General features: G+C 47.6%; 3 protein-coding genes across 4 annotated transcripts in view; all 3 read right to left on the bottom strand.

Annotated features, from left to right (window-relative positions):
* The window catches only part of BUD13 (BUD13 spliceosome associated protein), a 28628-nt gene extending 21562 nt beyond the window's left edge, over positions 1-7066 (bottom strand). The window contains exons 1-3 of one of the 2 annotated variants that reach the window (XM_081799425.1): positions 6849-7066; positions 4844-4937; positions 765-849 (exon numbers count right to left, since the gene is read on the bottom strand). In XM_081799425.1, the coding sequence (XP_081655551.1) occupies positions 765-849; positions 4844-4937; positions 6849-6991 (322 nt within the window). In that variant the 5' untranslated portion in view covers positions 6992-7066. Of the gene's footprint in view, positions 1-764; positions 850-4843; positions 4938-5931; positions 6805-6848 lie in introns of those variants that run through there. The other variant, XM_081799427.1, reaches the window with a different exon arrangement.
* A 2081-nt stretch (positions 7067-9147) lies between these two features.
* ZPR1 (ZPR1 zinc finger) lies at positions 9148-17781 on the bottom strand. The gene is made up of 14 exons (XM_006743456.3): positions 17570-17781; positions 17252-17413; positions 16761-16851; positions 16106-16176; positions 15360-15446; positions 15080-15202; positions 14447-14497; positions 14222-14288; positions 13750-13820; positions 12933-13022; positions 12340-12450; positions 11598-11684; positions 10403-10468; positions 9148-9716 (listed from the first exon to the last, which is right to left on the bottom strand). The coding sequence occupies exons 1-14, from the start codon at positions 17738-17740 to the stop codon at positions 9582-9584; spliced, it is 1383 nt and encodes a 460-aa protein (XP_006743519.1). The 5' UTR covers positions 17741-17781; the 3' UTR covers positions 9148-9581.
* Positions 17782-19617: 1836 nt separating this feature from the next.
* On the bottom strand, positions 19618-22053 carry APOA5 (apolipoprotein A5). Its single transcript, XM_031039285.2, has 3 exons — positions 21509-22053; positions 21301-21412; positions 19618-20783 (listed from the first exon to the last, which is right to left on the bottom strand). The coding sequence occupies exons 1-3, from the start codon at positions 21546-21548 to the stop codon at positions 19832-19834; spliced, it is 1104 nt and encodes a 367-aa protein (XP_030895145.2). The 5' UTR covers positions 21549-22053; the 3' UTR covers positions 19618-19831.
* Positions 22054-24923: the final 2870 nt, after the last annotated feature.

Raw genomic sequence — 24923 nt, 5'->3', positions numbered from 1 at the left:
CGAGTCCCACGTTGGGCTCTCTGCTCAGTGGGAAGCCTGCTTCTCCCTCTCCCACTCCCCCTGCTTTTGTTCCCTCTCTCGCTGTGTCATTTTATTTATTTGACAGAGAAGCAGGGGCAGAGGGAGAGGGAGAAGCAGGCTTCCCGCTGAGCAGGGAGGCCAATGCGGGGCTCGATCCCAGGACCCAGGGATCACGACCCGAGCCGAAGGCAGACACTTAATGACTGAGCCACCCAGGCGCCCCTAAATAAATAAAATCTTAAAAAAAAAAAAAAGAACAGGGCTTGTCTCTGCTCAAACATGACAAACAAATGCCCTTCATCCAATCCTCAAAAACAAAAAATTTTTAAAAAGGGAGTTAAATTATTAGCCTAGGGAGAGGGTATAGAGTGGGCAAGTGGAGGATAATGCACTGCAAAATACCAATATTTAAAGGAAGAACAAAGAAAGATTTACTTCTCCAAAGCCCTGTCTATGTATTAAGTGCCCCTCTATTTGGGCTTGAGGGGAGTGATTACTGCAAGGTCCCCAAATAAGTCACTTCCTGACTTCAGTAACCCTAAGAGAAAATGGGATACTTGGTCTCTCAGTTCCCATGTCTTGCTACCTCTGAAGAAGTTCTGAATTCTTTTTCACACTGTATTTTTCAGGATCAAGGACACACTAAAACAAACTATGCATTTCTCTAAAAGAAAAGTATAGAGAAGAAAAAAAGGCCTCCCCTATACATGGGAAATTTAGATTTATCCATTGTTGAAACTAACCTCCCAGGAGCTTCCATTTGGCACTGGAACGAAAGGCTTCCATCTGCTTTACCTCTTCCGGCCGCTCATCCACGAACTCAGCCACCTGTCGGAGTAAGGACACTTGTGTTGAGAAAATCCACAGGATCCGGGCAAGGAGCACTGTTTTTTCAAGAACCTAAAGCTATGACCATTCCCATTCCTAATGTACATGGCACACGCAAGTCCAAAATGGCCATGAAGAAGCATGCAGAAACATGTAGTGGTCCTCAGTTCTGTTTGCCCCATGAGATGTTTATCTGATTGTCCCTGGATAGTTTAATTATAGATCTTTCTCTGACTAATCAATTTTCCTCCAAAGGTGAATTTCTTCATTACAAACCTTCTTTATCAAGCCGCCAGGTACACAACTGCCACGGATAAGCTAAAAGCTAAATTCCTTTTACCTTTTTACTTTTACATTCAGAGTGAAAATACAGGCAGGCTCCCTGTCATGCCTATCACTCCTCAAGGGCTTCAGGCTCATTATGAAACCTCTGTTGTTACAGGTAATCACAATGATAGGTTTTCTTAAATCCAACCAAAAGAAGTCATTAAGAAGTACACAGAATCACAGAATCTTTAAGGGATAATAACACATTTCATATCATCCAAATTCCCAAACAAATCTGGAATCGTCTTGTATCCTTGATAAATTATCACTCACCCACTCCCTCCCTGACAGGGAACCAATTTACTGGCAGTGAACTCATTATGTTACAAGATAGTCCACTGTATTTGGGGGCAGTGCTAGAAAGTCTTCAGTTTTATTGGACCTGTACCTACCCTCCTATAGCTTCTTTCCATTAACTCTAGTTCTGACTCCAGTGCAATTGATCCTCTTTCCACATAACAGACTTTCAAAAACAACTGGCATAATAAATTCTAGTTACAGAGTAGGAACCACATGCCAGGCACTGTGTTTGGGCTTTATTTACATTATCTCACTCAATCCTCAAAACAGCCCTCCAAAGAAAGGTTCAACACTAATAAAGAACAAACTATGACTCAGAGAAGTTAAACAGATTTCTCAATGTCACAAGCTAGCAAGTGGCAGAACTGTAATCCAAACCCAGGTCATAATTCACCTCTATTTTTCTGTTCCCAAGAGCCTACCATCATTCCTCAAGTAACCTAGTTTTGAGATAGGAAAGCACAGGCTTGAATTCAAGCAAGATAAACTGAGATCTAAATCACCAGCTCTGCCACTTAATACTTGTGTAGCCTTTGGCAAATTATTTTCTCTAAACCTCAATTTCCTCATTTGTGGAAAGAGGACTCAAGGTTCTATAAGGATTCAACGAGATAAATCATGTAAGCTAAGCAGCTTGGTACATGGTAAATGCTCAATAAATTATACCCATTATTCCTGTGCTCCCACTGGTATTGTGCTGTTCTAATTATTTTGCCATTATTACTGGTGGTGGTGGTGGTCTTGCAGTGACATTTGAATTCAATAATCAAGATCTGCTTTAACCAGTGTAGAGAGCAGTGGGGCTAACACCTCCCTTGTTCAGGTTTTGAGGCAATCGTAAGAGCAAAAGACAGTATTATAAAGGAAAATTAATAGACTTGATTATATAAAAATTAAAATTTTTAAATGTCAAAAACTTAAAAAGAAAAGGCAACTAATAAAAAAATACCTATGACAGTAAAACAAGTAATATATTCTTATTTGCATAAATATCAAATAAATCAATAAAAAAATTAAGAAGTCCAATTTTCTAAACAATGGAAAAAATGCCAAAAAAAAATACAAATGCCCAATAAACATATGAAAAAAAACTATTCACTATTTTTCAAAGAAACTGGATACCACTGTTCACCTGCCAAACCAACCCAGGTTTGAACCTATGGCTTTTGTTGTTGTAAATAATTCTCTAGTACTGATGAACAAATGGGAAAAATGGCATTCTCAAACAACTCTAGGGAGAATATAAATTGGTACCACCTTTGGAAAGCAATATGGGAATACAGCTCAAAAGGACCATACTTTCTAACCTATTAATTTCATTTGATAGGAATAAAGAAATAAACAGATTTCCACAATGATTTCTCTACAAGATGTTTTTCAAAGCATTATATTTTAAAACAGAAAACCACCCATACATACAGTAAAAGGACAGGTTAAATTAATATATATAATGAATTACCGCTGCAACCATTAAAAGTCATGTCCTCAAAGAGTATTTTAAAATCTTACTAAAGTAGTCACAACATATTATTAAATGAAAGAGCAGGTTCCAGAACCATATGTTCAGTATGATCCCGATTATATTTAAAAAATAAATAAAATACAAGTATGTATAATCTACAAATTAAAGACATATTCCTCCAAATGTTAGCAGTTATTACCTCTGGACAGTCACAGGGTAAGTGATTATTATATTTTTTTCAAAATTTTAAACCCTGTAATTCCCAAATAATCTACAATAAATATGTATTGCTTTTATAACATAAAAAAAACAAATGTTGTAAACATTAATTAGGTTAAGTGACTGGATCTGACTCAAATTAATTGGCCCCTTAGGATCACTATTTCCCTTCTTCCTTTTTTTTTTTTTTTAAGATTTTATTTATTTGGGAGAGAGCAAGAGAGACAGCACACAAGCAGGGGCAGAGGGAGAGGAAGAGAGAGAAGCAGACTCCCTTGCTGAGCAGGGAGCACTACGCAGGGCTAGAACCCAGGACCCTGGGGTCATGACCTGAGCTAAAAGCAGATGCTTAACTGACTGAGCCACCCAGGTGCCCCCCCGCCCTTTTTTTAAAGTAATCTCTAAACCCAATGTGGGGCTCAAACCCAACCCCGAGATCAAGAGCCTCATGCTCCACCAACTTAGCCAGCCAGGCGCCCCACTATTTCCCTTCTAATTACTAATAAACTTTCTCTTAAAAGATGTACTATAGGGGCGCCTGAGTGGCTCAGTCAGTTAAGCAGCTGCCTTCGGCTCAGGTCATGATCCCAAGGTCCTGGGATCGAGCCCCACGTCCAGGTCCCTGCACGGCAGGGAGTCTGCTTCTCCCTCTCCCTCTGCCTGCTGCTCTGCCTACTTGTGCTCTCTCTCTCTGTGTGTCAAATAAATAAATAAAATCTTAAAAAAAAAAAAAAAGATGTACTACAGAATATGCTGGGGACTAACATTGAATATACCCATCTGGAATTCACTTTTACCACCTTTTAGTGCAATACAGCCTATCAACAGCTCTCCTTTTCACCATATTTCTCAGCAAGGTTTCCATGACAGAACCAATGCAAGATTATTTGCCTGTGCTTTTGCCCACTTGGTTCTTACTGGTCCTTCAAAACTCAATTCGGGTATTTACATCCTTAATAGAATTTCCCAGTGTGGGGCACCTGGGTGGCTCAGTGGGCTCAAGTTATGATGCCATGGTCCTGGGTTGGGTCCTGTCGTAGAGCTCCCTGCTCAGCTGGGAATCTGTTCTCCCTCTCCCTCTGCCCTCACCCCTGCCCCGACTTATGTGTGTGTGTTCTCTCTCTCTCAAATAAATAAATAAAATCTTTAAAAAAAAAATTCCCAGTGGAATAAAAAAACGTGCTACCTCTCCAGTGCTCTAAGAGTACTCGGTACATGTGTGAAATGTCTCTCCACCATTTATCACAGTGTTGAAATTTGAAATTCAGTCTCCCATTTAGGGTATGGTCTCTAAAGTACAGACACTAGGTTTTATTAACCTACATATCTACAGTACTTAAACAAAAGTATACAATTTTAGACCGGTTGAATCAATGAATAAAAGGAACAAATAAAAAGTTTCCTTTAATTGAAGCTGAACATTGTTTTTAAGGTACATATCAATAAATTGAACCATGGCTAACTGTAAACATTACAATTAGAAGTCCTGTCTCTCTGGGACTAGTTCCCATTTCTAGGCTAATGAGGCCCTCCATAAACAAAGAAAACAGTCTATAGGCATCATCAAAGAAGACTACTTTAAAACAGATCTTTGAAAAGTGTCACTGCCCTCAACATATATGTATAAATCTACCCTGTACTGGGAATCAAGATTGAGAAGTCCTCACAGCCTCAAAAGATACATACCACAGGCAAATCTCCATCATCATCTTCTTCCTCCTTTTCCGGTTTAGTGGTGGAAATAGATGTCCAGCTCACATCATCATCCACAATCCGCATTCTAAATGTGAAAAATAAATAGATAAAAAAGGAAGAACCATTCCTGGATAACAGACTACAAACACTTTATCTATGGATTTTAGGATAAAGCTCAAAATCCTACAAGATTCTACAAGGTCCAGTCTTTGCCCATAAGGCGAACTTCATCACCTTGTACCACTGCCTCCACAGTTCACTACCTTGCTGGCCATCTTTTGATGTCTGGAATGAGCAAATTCCTTACCACATCAGTTTTCACATATTCAGTTCCTTCCCTCTGCCTGACCTACTCTTCTTTCTTTAATGGGAAACTCTTAAGATTCTTAAGAGTCCTAGCTTATATTTAACTTCCTTGAGCTTCTCCCCTTACCTCCCTCAACCCCTGTTATGCATGCATGGGATACTTTCATTGTATTATTCACAAAGAAAATAAATCAATTGGTTGTGTAATTAGATGTGTAAAGCCTGTATGCCCATTTAACTACAAGATCCACCAGAATAGGGACTATGCCTTCTCATTCACAGTGATATCCTCAACACCCTGAAGTAACTGGCATAAGAAGTACGTATTCAATAAATGTTTGTTACATAAACTATGGATGAGTCCAAATAATTAACAATGACTGCCCTGATGTGAATAGTTGAAAAACCATTATCACTTTATACATCTCTAATCATAACCATAAAGTGATATCATTATTACTCTCATTTTAAAGATGTGGCAACAGTCTTAGATGAAGTATCTTGCCCAAGGCCACACAGCCCACAAAGTGGCACAGCTAAGACTCAAACTCTGACCAGCATTACTCCAAAGCTCAAGCTATTTTCACTACATGGCACTGTCTCCAAAGAATCTACACAAGTTGAAGGGCAGGAAGACAGAAAGCAAGAATAGGCAAGAACCAAACCAGGAAAGGAAATGGCTTTGTTCTTTGAAACTGGGGGTATAGTTCCCTAGCGCTGCCTAACAAAGTACCACAAACTGCGGGGCTTACAACAGAAATATATTCTCTCACAGTTCTAGAGGCTTCAAGTCTGAAATCCAGGCGTCTGCAAGGCAATGCCCGCTGGGAAGGCTCTAGGAGAGGATATTTCCTTGACTCTTCCAATTTCTGGTAGCCCCAGGCATACTCTGGCTAGTGGCAGCGGAAATCCAGTCCAGTCTCAGCCTCCGTCTTCACATGGTGGTTCTTCCCCAATGTCTGTGTCCAAATTTCCCTCCTCTTAAAAGGACACCAGTCATATTGGATTTAGCGCCCATCCCAATCCACTGTGACCGCATCTTAACTAATTATATCTGCAAAGGCACTATTTCCAAAGAAAGTCACATTCTGAGGTTCTGGGTGGACATGAATGGTGAGAGGGGCACTATTCAACCCAGTACACTGGGCTACAAAGTTTTCTCATTCGAAAAACGGGGATAACACCACCACCAACTTCGTGGTAGTATTATGAAGCTTAAAATCATACACGTCTGAAGTACTTAGAACGGCATCTGATACATGACAAGAACTACAAATGTTGGTTATTATTGTTAACAGCATCACTATTAAGAGTAACAGGAAGTAAGCACAGGTCTCTGTCTTAGGACCAGAGTCCCTAGGATTGCTGAACCCCACAGACAGGTTCTGGGCCCTAAATATCCAAACACGGAGGCTTTGGGTGAGCTCCATTATTCTCAGGGCACGACAGTCATTCCCTACGGGAGAGGACGGAACGCTACAAAGGCGGGAAAAGAGTAATGAAAGTTAGAGCCGGCTTGAGAAGGCGAAGATACGGCCCAGGGGAGCGGGTCGCCTGAGCCGGGCTCCAGACGAGCCCCGTGAGAAGCCGGGCGGGCGGCGCGGAGAGCGGAAGCGCCGGCCGAGGGCGGAGCTGGGGAGGAGAGGGGTGGCGAGCCGCCGCAGGCCCCGCCCCGCCAGAACCAACTCACCCCTTCCCGCCGGCCCCGCCGGGCTTCGGCCGCTTTCTGCGACGCTTGCGACCGGAGTCAGGGCCCCCGTCGACGCCGGCACCTGCCCCAGACAAGTAACGCTTCAGATACTCGGCCTTGGACAGCGGCGGAGCTGCCGCCATGGCAGCGGCGAAGGCGGGGAGACGGCTCGGTGCTGGGGACAAAATTCTTGAACGCGAAACGCACGGCGGGGACCCGGAGAGGCGGGGCCGGGACCGGAAGTGGCGAAGAGCGGTGGGAACTGCCCCGGGCCGACAGGAGCGCGCTTTTGCAGGCTCACGAGGAGTGCGCGTACGTCCTGTGCCCACTGCGCGTCCCTCTGCCGGCCCGAACACGTCTTGTGTTTGTCCATCTATCTACCCCTCCAGCTTATGATGCAGCTCCAGAAGCACCAATGTCGTTAAGAACGTGGGTTCTGGAGTGACAGTGTATCTAAGCTTGAGTCCGGGCTCGAAAGTTCCTACCTGTAGGACCTTGGGCAAGTTATTTAACAAACTGGGGAGTATAATGGTACCTAACTCAATGCTTGCGAGGAATGATACTTTTACTGTGTGAAGTGCTTAGAACAGCGTCTGGCGCACAGTATATACCAGTTATTTGTATTCGTATGTGTTTAGGTTGGGGGGTAGAAACTGCTCTAATAGGCTAAGTACCATTCAAGAGAGGAAATCAGGAATTGCAAACCCAATGTAATTACTATGAAAAAATAGGTTTCTATCCTGTGAACTTCCCCACGTTTGATGGAATAGGTAGCCTCTAGCTACCTTTTGCCTAGGATCTTTCCAATGAAAAGGACCTGGCTCTATTTTCAAAAAACAGGGAAGCAAGAGAGGTTGAATTCTAATTCTCAAGTTTTGGAGGGCGGGGAGACGGAGGGCAGAGACACTACTTTTCTTCTTGTGAACATGAAGAGTTTTACATGAATTACCTCATTTAACTATTAAAATTCTCAAGTGCTTTTATTATCGTGTTTTACAGATGAGAAAACCAAAGCCTGGAGAGGTTAAGGAAGTCGCCCAACTTCACACAGCCAAAACGGGACCCTTGGAGGCAGAAGCTAGCAAAGTGAAGTTCAAGAGGTAAAAACGAAGTTTGTGAAATAAAGTATTAGATCGAATATGTCCCGTATCTCAACATGTTACATTTTTGCCACTGTTTGAAAGCATATTAGTCAAGAAGGCTTGTTACACTTTATAAGTGCTCAGAATTTAATACATGCTCAAAAAATATTTATATAGCACTGGGTGTTATATGGCAAACAATGAATCATGGAACACTACATCAAAAACTAATGATGTAATGTATGGTGATTAACATAACATAATAAGAAAAAATAGAACAAAAAAATTTATATATATTAAAACAGGTGAGGACGTTACAGCCCTGACCCGTGAACTTTCAACGTCTGGGTTATCCTGACTGGTCGAGCTCAGGCCCAGGAAGGAAAGCAGACTGGGTTGGGTCTCTGAGGGCTTGTGGGGACACTGAACTGATACAGGGCTTCACTAGCTGGAGGGCCCCAGAGGTCCTCCAGACACAACCCTGTGTTGGCTTCCAGTCCACTTTGGTGAATCTCAAACTGAACTCCAAAGCCCTGCCTCTACTACCCTGCTGTCAGCAGGCATTTGAAAACCTCATCTTTCTGCTCCAGTGAACATTACCAGTACCCTCAGCCCCATCAACCCATCTCCTGCCCATTTGTCTTGAGTTCCACCACTCCCCTTTCAAATCAACACCCAACCTTGGCCTGACAAGACCCACGCTCAGGGGGTGCCTGGGTGGCTCAGTCGGTTAAGCGGCTGCCTTCGGCTCAGGTCATGATCCCCGGGTCCTGGGATCAAGTCCCACGTCCCGCTCCCTGCTCAGCGGAGAGCCTGCTTCTCCCTCTCCCTGCCACTCTGCCTACTTGTGCTCGCTCCGTCAAATAAATAAAATCTTAAAAAAAAAAAAAAAAAGACCCACGCTCAGATCCCAACCCTGTGTACCTCATAGGGTGGCACTGAGCTTTGCCCTCTACTTGTTAGCTGCATCTAATAAAGCAAGTGCAGGAACTATGGATTTGACCTCAAAAGTTCACTTTAAATTCCATGAACAAGGGCTTTATTTTGTTCAGTTCTGTGGTGTACCTGGCACAAAGTAAGCACTCAAGTATCTACTGAAGGAATGAATGAAATGCCAGCTCCGATCCCCAAATTGACTACACTGGGGAAAATTTATTCAGGAGGTTGAATTCTACTAGCATGGTATCAAATAAGGACAGAGTGAATTCAGAGGCCAGTCCTGATGGAAAGCCACCACTTTAATGAGAGCTGCTTTTCCTGTGCTGGACTCCCTCCCTCAGAAGACTCTTTTCCTGTTGAAAGCCAGTATTTTATATTCCCCAGCCAACTCCCAAACTCCAGATGTAGCTGTCTTCCATCTTCAGAGTTCCAACCCTAGAGAGAGCATTATGTGGAGGGAGGGTAAAGAGGTGACAGGAAAAAAAGGGATAATGACATGCCCCATGGTTCATTTCTGGGTTTCTTCCCAGGCCAATTCAAAACCTCCAAAATACAGTCAAGTAAACAGGCTTGCACTTCCATCACAAACCGTTCACAAAACTGCCCACATCTCTCAGACCACATGGGGGCTGAGGATACCCCCAGCCTTTCCCGACAGTAATAACCCTTCAGTCTAAGCAGCACTGGAGGCTGGCTCGGAAACTACCCGTCACTACCGCTGTGGGGCCAGGCCTGTCTCATAGCCCTCTGTCTTCATGTCATTGAGCCCTAGCTCCTCGTTTTGGTCAAATGTGCGCTTATAATGCTCCACCTTCATCTGAGGATCATCTTCAGGTGCATACAAATTCTGCAAGGCCAAGGACAGACAATCAGTGCCTGTGCCACCCAGCTACCTGCCCCCCCCCACCAGGTGGCTTCCAACTCCCACTTTCTCAAAAACTTAATGTTTTTTATTCTAAAGGCCTCCAATTCCCCATAGCTAGGCTCCACTGGAAAGCAGAAATAGAGCCCAACAGAGTCCCAGGAATGGGACCGTCCAGCCCTAGGCAGAATTAGGGAACAGTCTGCCTAAAAAACTTCCTAACTGCACCTTCTTATGATAGTCTTAATCACAGAGAGACCTTAAACAGTTTTGCCTGACCAATAATAACTGCCCAATAAATATTCAAGTTATTATAAATCACCAGAATATCTCCCCAGTCAGCTGAAAGCCTCTCCAGTTTCCTATTTCAGCCTCTGGACAAGGCACCATTTCTCCTCACTCCACAATTAGATTTTCAAAATGACAACTCCATTGCTGGGGACAAGAGCTGGACTAGAGAGAGGAAGAGTCAGGGAGTATCTTTTTTCCCCTCTCGACACACACTTATAATCCCTCCCACCTCCCCCTATACTTCCTTATGTTTCAAATTCTAAGGTTTCTTCATAAAGAGCAGTTCATTCAGAATCAAGTCTCCAGTTTCTGGAGAAATAACACATATTCAAAGGTCAGAAAATATATCTCCGTGCACTATCAGGAAAGGTCTTCTGTACCTGAAGGTAGCTGTTTCCTGCTGGATCATTCATAATGAAGTGGGCCTTCATGTTACCCTGAACGATCTAAAGGAGGGAGAACACAGCACATAAATTTTACATAGCTCATGGTAGGAAGGGGCTGTGTCTGCCAGACAAGGACCAACCCAATTTACATGGCAGAAACCCCAGAAGTTTCAAAAACTGTTGAAATGAGGTACCTCTCAAAGTCGAGTGAAGAAGACCTAAAATAAGGACCGTATGAAACCTACTTAAGAAGCAACCTGACATCCCCACCCCCTCTCCATTGCACACAGGCCAACAAATGCCCTTCCCCCACCCCAGCAGAAAACTGCAGGAATCCGTGGAGAAGCCCCCACCACTGCTGGCTAAGGCCTAGGGGGCGCCCGCCCAGTTGAGGGTGGAGGGAAAGGCAGCAAGGACAGGAGGTTAAGTGAACATGTTGTTATTGTAAACAGACATACACAGCCAGCTCTTTTCCCACACACAGCTCTCAGAACACCAGCAGCCAAGTCCTCCTCCTCAGGCCAGGAAACAGAACACCCGCTGATGGGAATCTGAGCAGCCCAAGAGGAAAAACCTAAGGACTCTGGCACAGGGGTTACCTCCACAAAATGGCTAAGCTAAATCCCCCTACAATGAGCCCGACGTAAGATTCAGCTCCACTCCCCTGTTTCAGTCCTCTACTTTTAAATTGACAATCCACGACTATCAAGACATGTGAGCAAAGCCCCAACCTTGAAAGACAAAGTTAAATGGAAAAACAAAAACAAGCAAAAAAAACCAACAACCCAAGCAAACAAAAACCAAGTTAAAAGGAAATGGAAACTATGCAAGGAAAATAAAACATCAAAAAAAAGAAAAACCAACATTAACATTCTCAAGAGAAAAAAAAATACCACATCCTTAAAACAACAGGATGCTATTTAGCAAAGGAAGGAGGGAGAGTACTCAAAGACCAAAAAAAAAGCTCTTGGAAAAGAAGTCAGTGGAAATGAAAAACCCAACTGAAGCTACTAGAGAAGAGACTCCCACAACATAAGGGAGAAAACCAAGAAAGAGAACATGGGATATCAGAAACCAGGGGAATCCCCAATGTTGGTTAGATGTTCAGAAGGTGGCAGGACAGGGCAGGTGGCCTCTTGCCCACTGGCACCCCAGGACCACAAGTACTGAAGGGCCAGAATCATCTCACCTGGTCTAACTTCCGGCTAAACTCCTGCAGTTTCTCCATCTGGCCAGGATTGGAACTGTCACCCAGTGTGAAAGGGTTCTTGGTCACCTGCAATAAACGGCATCCAAATTGCTAAAATACTGGCTGTTTCTTAGGTTTGACCATAAAGCTGGTGGGAAATGGCAGGAGGGTGCCCAGCCAGGGAAGCTCAGTCTCCACACCACCTTTCTGACCTAGGTAACCACTGCTAAGAGCACAGAGATTAATCTGCCAAGATGACAACTGGCAATATAAAACAAAAACTATAAAAATGTCCTTCCGGGGGAACTCTAGTTCTCATTTGAAGAAGAAATGCAAAGTAAAGTGTAATTTACAAAGACAAAATGCCTGACAACTGGGAATCAATTAAGTGAAATTATTCAAGAAAACAAATATATGGGCTAAGTCAACACACAAATATATATGCTGGGGAGTTTCAGGGGCTGGAACGACCCTCCTCCCCTCATTTTACAGTGAAATAAGTGGCTTACCCAAAAACCACAAAGTATCTACATTGTCCCAGAGGCAGGACTGGAGTTTCCATTCAGAATTTCCCATAAACTTATCTTCACAATCCAAAATACTATTTAAATCTTTCAAATCAGCTTTAAGGCAAAGAAACACCCAGTTAACAGCTCCAAAAACTAGGCCATGTGAGGCCTTCTAGCCCCTTGCCCACAGCCACATTGCTGAAGCACCCGTGCACTACACTCGGGCCACTCACCAGTTCCTGGATGTCTTTCAGTAGCCCCTCCAGTGTTGTGAACTTGCCCCCGAGGATGGCCATTCCCAGTTCAAATTCCAGCTCTGGGATTTCCACACTACACGTCTCAGACTGGGAAATGAGAGATCAAATTAAGCTTTAGATCAGGAGTCTCTTCGAGAAAGCTAACCCGAATTCTCATGCCAAATTAATACCACTGCTGACAGTTTGGGGAAAAAGTCAGCTGCCCCAGTCTTCTCGGACTCTCCAGCTAAAGCTACACTCATTCCTATCCATGTGAACCACAGAAATGGAATCAACCTAATAAAGGGACATTCTGAGTCATGGCTCCAAGCTGCCAGATATCCTGTCATTAGAGGCCAGAGACAAGGGCCCTTACAGACACTGGAGGCAAAAGCTGCCAAGTCATCAGAGAGTTTTTGGGTCACCTTCTGAATGTGTACTTCCTACCATGGATTAACTCTGCTATCCTGAAACCCAGGGAAGTAAGGAGGTACCCCACAACTCCAGGATATAATTTTAAAAAGACAATTTCCCCTACATAGAGACAGCCCATGTGAGGAAGACGGACACTTTCCCAAGCATGGTGTTACCTTGAGCACATCTCTGGTCAGATCTAAAGGATCTGTGATATGGAAGGTGAGCTTGGTACCCAAGGGCTCTACTGCTCCTCCAGATTTCACCTGCACAGACAACAGTAGTCAGGAACAGCAGCAGAGAAGATTCTGATCCTCACCTGGTATCAGGGAGACCTCAGAGGATGGGCTTACACCTCCAATCAGGCCCCCTTACAGCTACCAAGGACAGAGCCTTCTAAACCAACAGTGGCAGCAGGTCACCCAAACCAGAAATGAAGAGCTGGCCAAGAGCCTGCCAAAACTTTCCCCAATTGCCAACAAACTCTGAACTTACCTTTTTTAAAAAACTGACTCTTGTGATTGAAAGGGACTTCCAACTGCATCCAACACATAGATGCACCTTATAATATTCTGGGTTCAGAATTTAAACAGTGTATGCTTGAATACACTCGGGGAAAGGTAATTTACAACGCTCCAAGGCAACCCGTTCTATTTACAGAGAGATCTAGAAAGTTTTTTATTAGAGTCAAAATCTGCATCCCCACACTTCCAATCCTCTGACAGGTGAATCAAACAGAGAGTCTCAAAAAAAAAGGGGGGGGGGCACCTCCCTCTTCCATATACCAATCTTTAATGTCTTAAATGTATTATGGTATCTCTAATTCTACTTCACTAATTCCCAGTTCCTTCAAGGGCTCCTCACCCTGCACTACATCCAAGAGAAAGACCCAGCTTCCTCCCACCTCATCCCAAAGCAGATTTAGGAAGGATCAAAGTTAAACAGGGGTTACCCTCATCTTAGTCATCTTCCCAAACAATGGAGCCCACCCACCTCATTGGTCCGATGGCCGCAGTTCTCGCAGTTGGTAGCCATGATGATAACCTCCTTAAAGTGGGGGATTTCTGGAGGACGGAGGTAAAGAAATTTGCTTCCAGGAGAGCAAGACCACCTTCTGGGGAAGAACAAACCCAAACCCTAAAAGTACAGTTGCTAGTCCTAGGACTATAGGAAAGAAATCACAAGAAGCAGCCTAACTCAGATAGTCCTCCAGAAGAGGGCAAGGTTGCAACCCATGGCAATCCTTGTTCACAAATATTGGAAGACATGACTCAAGCCAAACACAGGACCCTAGAAACCAGAGCCTAATTCTCCCTTTGAACCCAAAAGCCAATGTACACAGTCTCATCAAAGGCAACACCTTCCTCATCACTGCGCTTTCCTTGAAGGGAGTACTCCGCAGCCTGCATATAATCTTCATGCCCGAGTCAGATGAAGAGCAACCCAACTGCCTGACAAAAGATACGAACTAGCTTCATGTTGGTCTGAGCCGGAGCACTGCATTCTGGACAGTTTGTGTTGAACTGCAGCACCTGGAACACAACATGGGGACGAAGGGTGAGACCTGCTCAGGCTCCAGACATTCAGTTGGTATGCTGGTGGTTGCCTGTGTTGATGGTGAGGGAGAGACTGAGCAGCATCAGTCTCTGCCCACAGCTGTTCCTTCCTCCACAGCAGCCAACAGACTCACTTCGTTTCTGAGATCCTCCTCTTCTGGCTTCTCTTCTGGTGGTGCCTCAGCCTAGCATAGCAGAAATACAAATCATACGTTGGCACATATACCTCAGCCTCCCCAAAAGCCTGCCTTGGAGTGAGAGAAAAGACTCTGGTTTGCTTATATCAGGTGCCACCTCATGGGTTTAACAGCGAAAGTAGGAAGCAAAGCCCCAATCCAAGGAAGAACAGAGCTTAAGATAGGATCACAGCCACTGCCAACTTTTATTGTAAAGTTTATCTTAAGTCTTGGGGCACCTGGGTGGCTCAGTCATTAAGCGTCTGCCTTCGGCTCAGGTCATGATCCCAGGGCTCTGGGATCAAGCCCCGCATTGGGCTCCCTGCTCAGCGGAAAGCCTGCTTCTCCCTCTCCCACTCCCCCTGCTTGTGTTCCCTCTCTCGCTGTGTCTCTCTCTGTCCAATAAATAAATAAAATCTTTAAAAAAAAAAAAGTTTATCCTAAGTCTTGATAGGAGCTAGATGAGATGCACAAACATGCAGAGATAGGGTACACAGGGCAGCAACGACAAAGTAAGATTCCACTGATTCCAAGCAATCCAGAAAGCAAGATAATGCCAGAGCAATCTTCTGGCTTCTTCGGTCTACTTACCTGGAGCCCCAGCATCTCTTCCTGCTGTAGAGTCCGATTATAGTGTGTGATCACGAGGGCATGATCTTTCTGGGGAGCATGGGGGTTTTCCACAAAGCTGTTCCCTGAGGGATCATCAATGATCTGACAGATGGGCGAAGAAGGAGTAATTACAACAAGAAATCACATATGATCCTCCGCCTACCATGAGACCTCTTGGGCACCACAGTGGAAAAATCCCAGACAGTCTTAAGGGTCTCTCCGCCCCTAAATCTAGCACCTAGAGTTCCTCAATACTCACCAGAGTGAAAGGAGAGGCCACTTGCTTTAGCTCTTTCAGTTTGACAATAAACTCATCAATTCTTTCAGCTATGGCTTCTTCATTTGCCTGATAGGAAAAGATAGTAAAAAGATAGTCATGGGGCTCCCCAGCCCTGGTGACAGACTTTATGCCCCTACTCCCTGTCACGTCCACGTCACTTCCATCAGAAAGTCACCACCTGTCTCAGTCTAAGTAGGAACAGAGAGACTCAGACTTCACAATAAATATAGTAAATAAGTTTGAAGTTCATGGGTTGTGCCAAATTAGCTTCATTTTCTCACCATTCAACCATTTCGGCCAGGCTCTCATGCCAGGTTAGAGACACAACAGTAAATAAACTAGAGTCCTCTCATGGGGCTCCCCAGCCAGTTAGGAAGACAAATGACTAAATATGTAATTATATTACTTCTGTCATAATAAATATATGGTACAATGGAACACTCAGGAAGTATAGATAAATCCAAGGGCATTAGGAAAGGCTCTTCAGAGATAATGTTATACCGCCTGTCTGATAGAAGGTCTGAACATACACTGGGGAAAGGGAAGTGGAAAGGATGGGAGACAGAACATGGGCAACATCCTGGCAGCGACAGCATCACCGTGTGTCCCTCAAAAGTTCTCCAACATTCAGAGATGGCTCAGCTACACAAGAGGCTGAACACTCTCTTCAGACATAGATTGGTCGTTATGCCTTGAGCTGCTGCAATCAGAAAATCCCAACTCACCCTTCGTGCGGGCTGATCCTGCTCCAGGCCAGAGACAGCACGACTGATCAGTCCTTCAACAGTGGTCAGAGCTAGTGAATAAGAACAAAAGACACGTAAGTCTTGACTATGCTATCAAGTGCCTGTATGACTCTGAGCAATTCACTTGGAGCTCCCTGGGCTTTGATTTCAACTATAAAATGAGGAGGCCTGGGGCGCCTGGGTGGCTCAGTTGGTTAAGCGACTGCCTTCGGCTCAGGTCGTGATCCTGGAGTCCCAGGATCGAGTCCCGCATCGGGCTCCCTGCTCAGCGGGGGGTCTGCTTCTCCCTCTGACCCTCTTCCCTCTCGTGCTCTCTCTCATTCTCTCTCAAGTAAATAAATAAAATCTTTAAAAAAAAAATAAAATAAAATGAGGAGGCCTGGAACAAGGCTCCATTCATCTCTAATAACAGTGATGCTAAGACTCTCTAATAAACACATTACAGCCTTACTAACACATCTATTGTCTCAAGCTGTTTTATCTAAGCTTTCTGTTTACTTTGAACCAAGGAAGGTCACAGTGATAACATGGCCAAACCCATACACTAGCCACCAGACCTGGCACCTGGGTTTTTGCAAGAAAGTAAGATTGCAGCCAGGCATGAACAGCCCAAATACCCTGACCTTATACCTACCTCCCTTCTGACTGAAAGCAGGAATTTCAAAATCCAGCTCCGGGATCCTTGTGGTGGCAGAGTCCGTTTTCACCACTTCTCTGTTCATGTCCTGGGCAGAAAGAAAAACTTTCAGTCCAGAGAGGTCAGCAGTACAGCTTCTCAGGAAATACCAGACCCAGCCTAGAAGTTTCTTTCTCTCTCCATTCCAGGGGGTACAGACTACTCCTGCCGAACAGGACACCTGTGAAGCCAGCTGCCCAAATCGTGAGAGGACTACTGAAAACAAGTACTGCTCATCTGATTCCCTCTGATAAAATGTAATTACAAAGCACTTTCACAAGCCTTATCTCACCTGAGCATCTGACAGCATCAACCCCACTTTAGGAAGGAGGAAACTGAGGCTTGGGCTTGGGGAATAAATAGGAGTATTTACTCGAGGTCGCACGAGAGCTCTGACTCCGGTCCCCAAGCCTTCTAGAGGACACTAGACTGCTCTGGGGTCCTCTCACCTCCTGGGCCCTGACGGTCAAAGTGTAGCGCACTCCCTGATCCTGGATCCTGCCGGCCGACTGGATCTCCGTGTTGCTCCAGCCACAATGCTCACAGGAAAAGGAGCTCACAATTATCTCTCTGAAGAAAGGGATCTTGGTGAGCAGGAGGCGCGTCGTGCCCTGTGGAAGCAGAAAGCAGCTAGGAAGCCCCAGTTCCCCGTCTACTGACCCCGGGGCGTGCCTCGCCTCCGGGTCCCCAACTGGGCCCACCTGGACGGGTCGCCCACCCCACTTCGGCCCAACCTCCCGCCGCCCCGGGCCGGGCCCCCGCCTTACATTGCAGTAACAGTTCATACACAGCGACTCGATCTCGGTGGGCTGCTGCTCCTCGTCCTCGGCGCTGATAGGCCGGAACAAGTGCTCGGGGGCTGGAGCCCGGGCCGCGGCGGGCGAGGGGGCGGCAGTAGCCGCCGGGGTCCCCGGCTCCACAGGCCCGCTGACCGCCATGATCAACACGCGCAAAGCATGCCTCCACTTCCGGCTTCCGCTCCTCTCGTGGCCCCACCCCTTCCTCCGGCACTTCCACCAGCTGCCGCCCCGCCCTTTCTTAAAGAGGCCGCAGACTCTGGGCCCTGGAGAACTGTGTCTGACAAGGTTTCCGTATTGCTGGGATTCTATGGTCCAGACTTCGAAAGCCAGCCTGATTCAAGCTTTGCCTGCACCTCAGTTCAGGCGTTACTTCCCCCAGAACGTCCTCTCAGACCCAGGGCACTGTTTCGCTTCTTCACAATAGCTCCATTCTACAGGGTTCTAACCATTGGTCCATAAATCTGACTACAAGACACTTGATGGCAAGGGGCTTGGCTTGTCCCTCGTACCCCTGAAGAGGTCCGCTCCGACCCCGGTTCAGGTTCCCATCCACTGTTGGGCCAGACATTGCTTCGGCTCTTGATCCCCCTCCCTCAGTCACTCAAGCATTCTCTCCCTTTCTGTTCTCACTCTTTATTTCTGCCCTCATAAACAAGTGCCCAAATTCCAGCCTCAAATACACAGCCCTCATTTTTACTCCCACCCCCACATCCCAAGCACATCAAACCCCAGCTGACTCACCCCTCACAGTTTCCTAACAACAACAAAAACACCTCTTTTTGTGGTAAACTTTCCTTTCCAGTATCTCCTCTCCCTGGGCACCTCTCACCCAGTTCAGTTGCTAAATCTAGGGTGTCAGGGAAGAGATCCAGCCTGCAGGCATGATTAGGCCAGATTCATATGGGGTGCTGAGAACCCTGTGTGGGGCAGGCTGCGAGCGGAGGAAAGGGTGCTGGACAGGGTGTATTTACCCTTTCTTCTCCCTCTCCCCAACTTCACCCATCCCCAATTTCACAGTTCCTAGGGGGATCTATGAAGACCTCTGCCGCCCCCAAGTGAGTCTGTATATGGGGAATTGTGGAGTTTAAGATTTGGAGTTCTCAAGAAGAGGGTCAATCATGAGGAGGCCATTCACAATCTGGAACCGCAGGAACAAAGGAGACAGGCCACCTCAGGAGTCTGCACTTCATGCACACTGCCCTGTGATAAGGTTGACGAGCAATGCAGGTGCAGAGGAAGGGTCTCTAAGCCAGGCCCACACCCAGGCATGACAGACAGCTGTCATCTAAGGCAGAGTCTAGCCAGAGCCAGGACCCTCTGGCAGACCTGGATTGGGAGAGGGTCCCTGAGACAGAGCGTTGAGGGACTGGAACGAGTGATGGGTGTGCTTTGGGTATAGCGGTGAGGCCACTGCTTTCAGACATGGCTCCAATAAGGGTCACACCAGGCAAATAATCTTCCACCATATGCCTCTATTTTATGAGTCAGAAGTCTAGACTTCAGCCAGGGAGTCAGAAGTGAGGGGTCCCAGATGGACAGGACATACAGTATGCTTCCCCCGAGGCTTTAAGAAGCCCCCACAGTTTGGAGGGCTTGGTCAGCTGTTTAGATGTAGAGCGATGTAAGAAAATGCAGGCTCTGCTCCTTCCCATCCCAACCCCCACCATTTGTACCCACCAGCATCAGAGCCAGCAGAGATATATGCACACACCTTCACACACTCTTATCATATTTTCTTCCCTTCTCCCTTCTCTTCCCCCAACAGAAGCTGTCATGGCGGCCCTGGGGAGAAAAGAGCTCCTCTCCCATAGAGCAGCTGTAGCAGTAGCCACCAGGCGGCCAGAACTGATCAGAGTCAAGCCCCGGGAAAAAGAAGCACAGGCTTCCAGCACCATGGCAACAGGCTTGCACTGCACATAATTACCTGCACATAAAGTGCCTCTCTCCCTCCCCACTCCCACCATCCCGGAATGGAGCAACTCATGAGGATTCCCAAATGAACACGGGAAGCTGGGTTTGCAAAGCCTGGTGAGTGTAATGCATCCGGATGGGGGAATCGCAGGAGGCTGGATATGCCAGGGACAACAGTCCCTTTGGTGGCCTCGCCTATCCTGTGCAGGGCCCTCCACCCTCTGCCCAACAGGCCACTGTCAAGGACTGAGCCACGCCAGGGGCTCAGATCCTGGGCTCAGACAAGGAGCCGAGAAGTGAGCCTGGATCAGTAGACCCTCAGGGCTCTTCTAGATGGCTGAGACCACGGTCATGGAGGCTGTCGTTGATGTCTTCCCACAGGTCTTCCAGACGGGCCTGCAGCTTGCTCCGGGCCTCGCTGCTGTCAGCTTGGAGAAACTCTGGGGCGAAGGCACTGTGACCTGGAGGGGGCGGCGCCAGCTGCAGCTGGACCTCCTCGGTCTCCTGGTCAATGGCACGGGTGAAGTCGGCGATCTGCACGAAGGTGTCGTGGCGGAAAGCCTGGAGTCGCTGGCGCACCTCCTGGGATAGCATCTGGGGGTCGGAGTTGGCCCCTTCCTCCGCGCCGCCAGCGCCGGCGCTGGCAAAAGCGCTGAGCTCTTCCAGCAGCTGGTCCAGGTTCTGCTGGATGCGCGCGTGCAGAGCCTCGGCCTTGAGCGTGAGCTTGCGCGAGAGCGTCTGCACGCAGCGGCTGAGGCGCGCGGAGCTGGCGGCGGCGTGCGGGGCCACGCTGCGGTGCAGCTCCTGCACGTGGCGCCCGATGCCGGTCACCAGGCGCTGGGCGTAGGGGTGGAAGAGCTCCCTGACGCGGCCGGTGTGCTGCACCACGCGGGTCTGCAGCTCCTGCAGCAGGCCCCGCGCCTCGTCTACGCCGCCCAGCAGCTGGGCCTTGGTGCCCTCTCCGACCACGCGCAACTGCTCCTGCAGCTCCTGAACGCGCCGCGCCACCTGCTCCATCAGCTCCACGGTGTAGGGTTTCAGCTGCCGCCGCAGGCCCTCCAGATTCCAGCCCACTTGCTGGTGCGCCTCGGCCATGTAGGGCTCCAGGCGCGCCCTCACCTCCGCCAGTTCCTCCTGCAGCTGCTGGCGCATGCCCTCGGGGTCGTGTGGGAGCCCGGGAGGCTCCCTCCCCTGCCCACTGAGAGGGCCCAGCTTTTCCAGGAACTTGTCCATATTGCTGAGGTCTTGCTCAAGGCTGTCTTTCAGGCTCCTGGGGAAGGGACAGACATCCAGACCATCGTGCTGCTGGCCCCACCATCACCAGAGACATCACTCACTGATCTGGGGGAAACCAAGGATGCAGGGCGGTGGCTCTAGTCCAGGGCACTAGTCCTAGCTGCGGGCCAACCACACAACTCCTCACACACAAGTACAAACACATGGCACGTGCAAATCCAGACCAACACTGCCCAAGGAAACACAGATGCATCTGGACTCTCAAAGTGTCCTTTCATTCTGGGGGCACGGTGGGGGTCCCCTCCACGGCTCCCAGGTCCCACACCTCAGTGCGCAGGGGGCAGCAAATCAGGGTGTCGGTGGGGGTGCTGCTGTGGGCAGAGGGGGCTGCACAGCCCAGGAAGGGCAGGCATGCGGCAAAACTAGCACAACTCTGTTCCTCTGTCCCAGTGAGGACTATGGAGGTTGAGGAATCAGAGGTCGCACACCACCCCACTGCTCTGCTCAGCTGTCTCCTCCCTGCACCCACACCCCTTGTCCTAGCCACTCACGTGGGTTCCCATGTCAGCTTCTGCTGCTGGACCCGCGCCACCTTGCTTTTGTCCCCGCTGCTCTGGCTGAAGTAGTCCCAGAACCCTTTCTGTGTCTGGACAGTTGCAAATGCTGTGGAGAGGGATGGGGTGGTTAGAGGCTGGGTCTCCCCCCCTCAGTCCAGCCTCCACCCACACCTCCGCATTGAAGTCAGGGCTGGAGACCCACCTGAGAGCAGAGCCAGAGCCCAGGTCAGAACTGCAACCATGCTTGCTGTTGTCTACTCAGGAAGAAGGCGAACCGAGGCCCAGTTAAGGTGAAGAAGCAAAGGAAGGACATCTCCCAGTTTTGCCCCAGGGGGCCCTGCTCCAGGGCCAACCTGCCCAAAATCTGTTAACCTTTCCCTGAGATATGCGGAGCACAGGGCTGCCGGGGCTGATGAGGACTGATCTAGGTGAGCATGGCTGGGAGGGACAGGGTGTTTTGGGGAGAGGGGGGCTTTTTTTTTTCACCTGGATCACACATATGGAGTGTGGAGCTCAAACTGCTTTGTAGAGTTTCCCCCACCACCCTCCCGAGACCTCACGAGCAGCTCCTTCGGCCGCTTCTGCCATCACTCCCTTGCTCACCTCTCTTCCTGCCTCCCACTCTGCAACTGGGAAAGCTGAGGGATCCCAAGGGAGAAAAAGCAACTCTGCCAAAGTGCTCCAAGAGGATGTCCTTACTTCTTAGTTCCCACCCCAAGAAGCCCAAGAGCTCTCTGCTGAGACCCCTGCAATCCCCTCCCTGAGGAATCTGACCCGCACCCCTCTACCCAGCACCCGCTCACCTGCTCAGTTCTGGGCACAAAGAGCAGACATTCGGCTTTATACTCCAGGGACCTGGGCCTCTGGCAACAATTGCCCTGAGTAAATACCACGTGGAGGTTCAAAGAAGGCTGACCTCAGCTGCCTCCCCAAGGCTCACTTCCTGCCCTTCCCTGGCACCCAGAGGGTTAATGAGCGCCCTGGTATCAGGGGGCTGCTTCAGCAGAAAGGTCCTGCCTGGAAAGATTATCAAGGAGTAATCTGAACTCCTCACCCAGTTCCCCCCAAGCCCCATGACCTTCACCCTTCCCACTGAGCAGCTGGCTGGCCCACCAACAGAGGAAAGCCTATCTGCTGAGGGCCCTGCTCTTAGCCCAGAGGCACCGTGCCCTAGCCAGACAGGGACAGGGTCCAGGGGCCAGCCTGAACCTGAGCGGCTCTTGACAGCTTCACTACAGGCCCCTCAGGCAGCCTGGGAAGAGCCAGCATTTATAGGGTTAAGGGTGCTCCCATCTTCCACTTTATGAAATAATCCAGGAACTCAGGGAAGTCAGATGTGACAGGGTGAAGGCCGTGAGAGGCATCAGGGCCAGGGACTCTGGGCCCAAAGAATTGGAGCAAGAGGAGGATTCTTCCCACGGGAAAAGCTGAACTGCACCCCCAGGGCCTCTGAGGAGGGGAAGCCCAAGAGCCGGGACTCTCGACGACACGCCCACTCCATGTACTTAAACATACATTCAGGAAATCCTGATTTTTACTCCTGAATGTATCCTGAATCAGTCCCCTGTCTTCCATTTCCACTACCAGTCACATCACAGCTGCGTTTGCTTCCCGTCTTGATCACGTGCATAGCCTCGGACAGGTGTCTCTGCCAAAGTCCAGCCTACTCTGTGCGTCCTCTGCGGTGGCTCTGCCGTAGCTCGTCCCAGCCCATTCCGGTCTCATCTCCTCCCACACAACACCCTTGGCCTTCCCTGAGCATGCCATCTCTTTCAAGACCCTGAGCCTCCCTACATGCTGCTCCCTCAGCCCGAAATAGCCTATCCCTTGGGGAACTTATATTCTTTTTTTTCTTTTTTTTTTTTTTTCAGACTTGGTTTGAATTAGTTAGAATTGCCATACGATCCAGCGATTCCACTTCTGGGTAGATAACCAAAGGCATTGAAAGCAGGAATTGGAACAGATATCTCTACTTCCCTGTTCCCAGCAGCACTATTCACAATAGTCTAAAGGGGAAACGGCCCCAAGTGCCCATCGGCAGATGAGTGGATAAGCAAAATGTGGGATATGTACACAATGGAATATTATTTAGCCTTAAAAGGGAGGAAAGTCTGACACACGTTATAACATGGATGGATCTTGATGGCATTATGCTGGGTGAAATAAGCCAGAACAAAAGAACAAATCTTGTATAAGTCCACTTAAATGAAGTACTTAAAATAGTCAAAGGCAAAGGCAGAAAGTAGATTAGAGGTTACCAGGGGCTGGGAGAGGCAGGAAAAAGAGATACATTATGTTTAATGGCACAGAGTGGGTGGTTTCTCCATCTCATGCGGGTGGTTTCTGCATCTCATGGTCATGAGATCAGGCCCTGCATTGATTGGGCTCAGTGCAGAGTCTGCTTGAGATTCTCTCTCCCTTTCCCTCTGCCCCTCCCACTCATACTCTCTCTCTCTAAAATAAATAAATAAATAAATAAATATATCATTTTTTAAAATGGCACGGAGCTTCTGTTTGGGAAGATGCAAAAGTTATGGAGGTGATGAGTGGTGCTAGCTGCACAACAATGTGAATGTACTTAATGCCACTGAACAGTTGTTGCACTTAAAACCGATAATTTCTACGTTATGCATATTTTACCGTATTTTTTTAAAAAGTATTTTCGGTATTCTAATAGTTTTTGCAGGGGTTATGGTATAAAATGCAGCTGCACTATAGTGTCTGTAAATTGGTATCATCACCACCCCTTCTTTTTTTAAAAAGATTATTTATTTATTTGAGAGAGAGAGTGTGTGTGCAGGGGGAGGGGCAGAAGGAGAGGGAGAGAGAAAATCTTAGGCAGACTCCCTGCTGAGTGCAGAGCCTGATGCTGCGGGGCTCCATGCGGGGCTCGATCCCATGACCCTGAAACCCTGAGACCAAGACCTGAGCCGAAGTCAAGAGTCGGACCCTCAACCAACTGAGCCACCCAGGCGACCCTCATCACTACACCTTCTCAGGTCTTGTCGGTAATGCAGAAGAGACACCTGGAACCGTATTTCCCAGAATCCCCTTCCCTCTCTGGGCCTAGGTTAGAGTCAGTCAGTATGACAGACAAGAGGGGAGACGGTTATTTTCCTTGGTTGTTGCAGGCAGATGCATAGGCAGACAGACTTGGGGTTTAAGGCAGCTTCTGGATGACCTTCTTAAGAATCACATTCATTGGTTTTGTAGCCTAAGACAATTAGGTGAGTTTCTCATTTTTAGCTACTAACAGGTGAACTTTTGAGCATCTCTCCTTCAAGTGCAAGCTGAGATGATCACTCCTCCATCACGTCCAAGAGTTTTATAAACCTTGAATTCTCTATATTAAAGCCTTTGACACTTGAAATACACACAGTGGCTTCTGCTTTTCTGACCGAACCTACATTAATACAAGAGGTAGATGCAAGACACACTCCTGCTTCTCTATTTGATGCCATCTTATTGTTTTAGTTTCTAAACTGTTTGGGTTGGTTGGAGGTATTTGTGCTTGTGTATGTGTTATGTGCTCTGTGTGTGACAGCATACATCTCCTAAGAATAAGGACAATTCTACATAAACACGATACCATTATGACACCATGAAATTCACATAAT

The sequence above is a fragment of the Leptonychotes weddellii genome, chromosome 11 (genome assembly GCF_054177405.1).
Source record: "Leptonychotes weddellii isolate Sample4059 chromosome 11, ASM5417740v2, whole genome shotgun sequence".
NCBI classification, from domain to species: domain Eukaryota; kingdom Metazoa; phylum Chordata; class Mammalia; order Carnivora; family Phocidae; genus Leptonychotes; species Leptonychotes weddellii.
This window is presented reverse-complemented; position numbering and strand designations above follow the sequence as displayed.

Excerpts from the sequence above, each read along its gene's own strand:
- APOA5 (XM_031039285.2), bottom strand. The coding sequence starts at position 21,548 with ATGGTTGCAGTTCTGACCTGGGCTCTGGCTCTGCTCTCAG. Across the intron at positions 21,413-21,508 it reads GGCTCTGGCTCTGCTCTCAG|CATTTGCAACTGTCCAGACA; the intron begins GTGGGTCTCCAG and ends CCCTCTCCACAG. Across the intron at positions 20,784-21,300 it reads AAGCTGACATGGGAACCCAC|GAGCCTGAAAGACAGCCTTG; the intron begins GTGAGTGGCTAG and ends TCCCTTCCCCAG.
- ZPR1 (XM_006743456.3), bottom strand. The coding sequence starts at position 17,740 with ATGGCGGTCAGCGGGCCTGTGGAGCCGGGGACCCCGGCGGCTACTGCC. Across the intron at positions 15,447-16,105 it reads AGGATCAGCCCGCACGAAGG|GCAAATGAAGAAGCCATAGC; the intron begins GTGAGTTGGGAT and ends TTTTCCTATCAG. Across the intron at positions 13,023-13,749 it reads GCGGCCATCGGACCAATGAG|GTGAAATCTGGAGGAGCAGT; the intron begins GTGGGTGGGCTC and ends TTGTCTGTGCAG.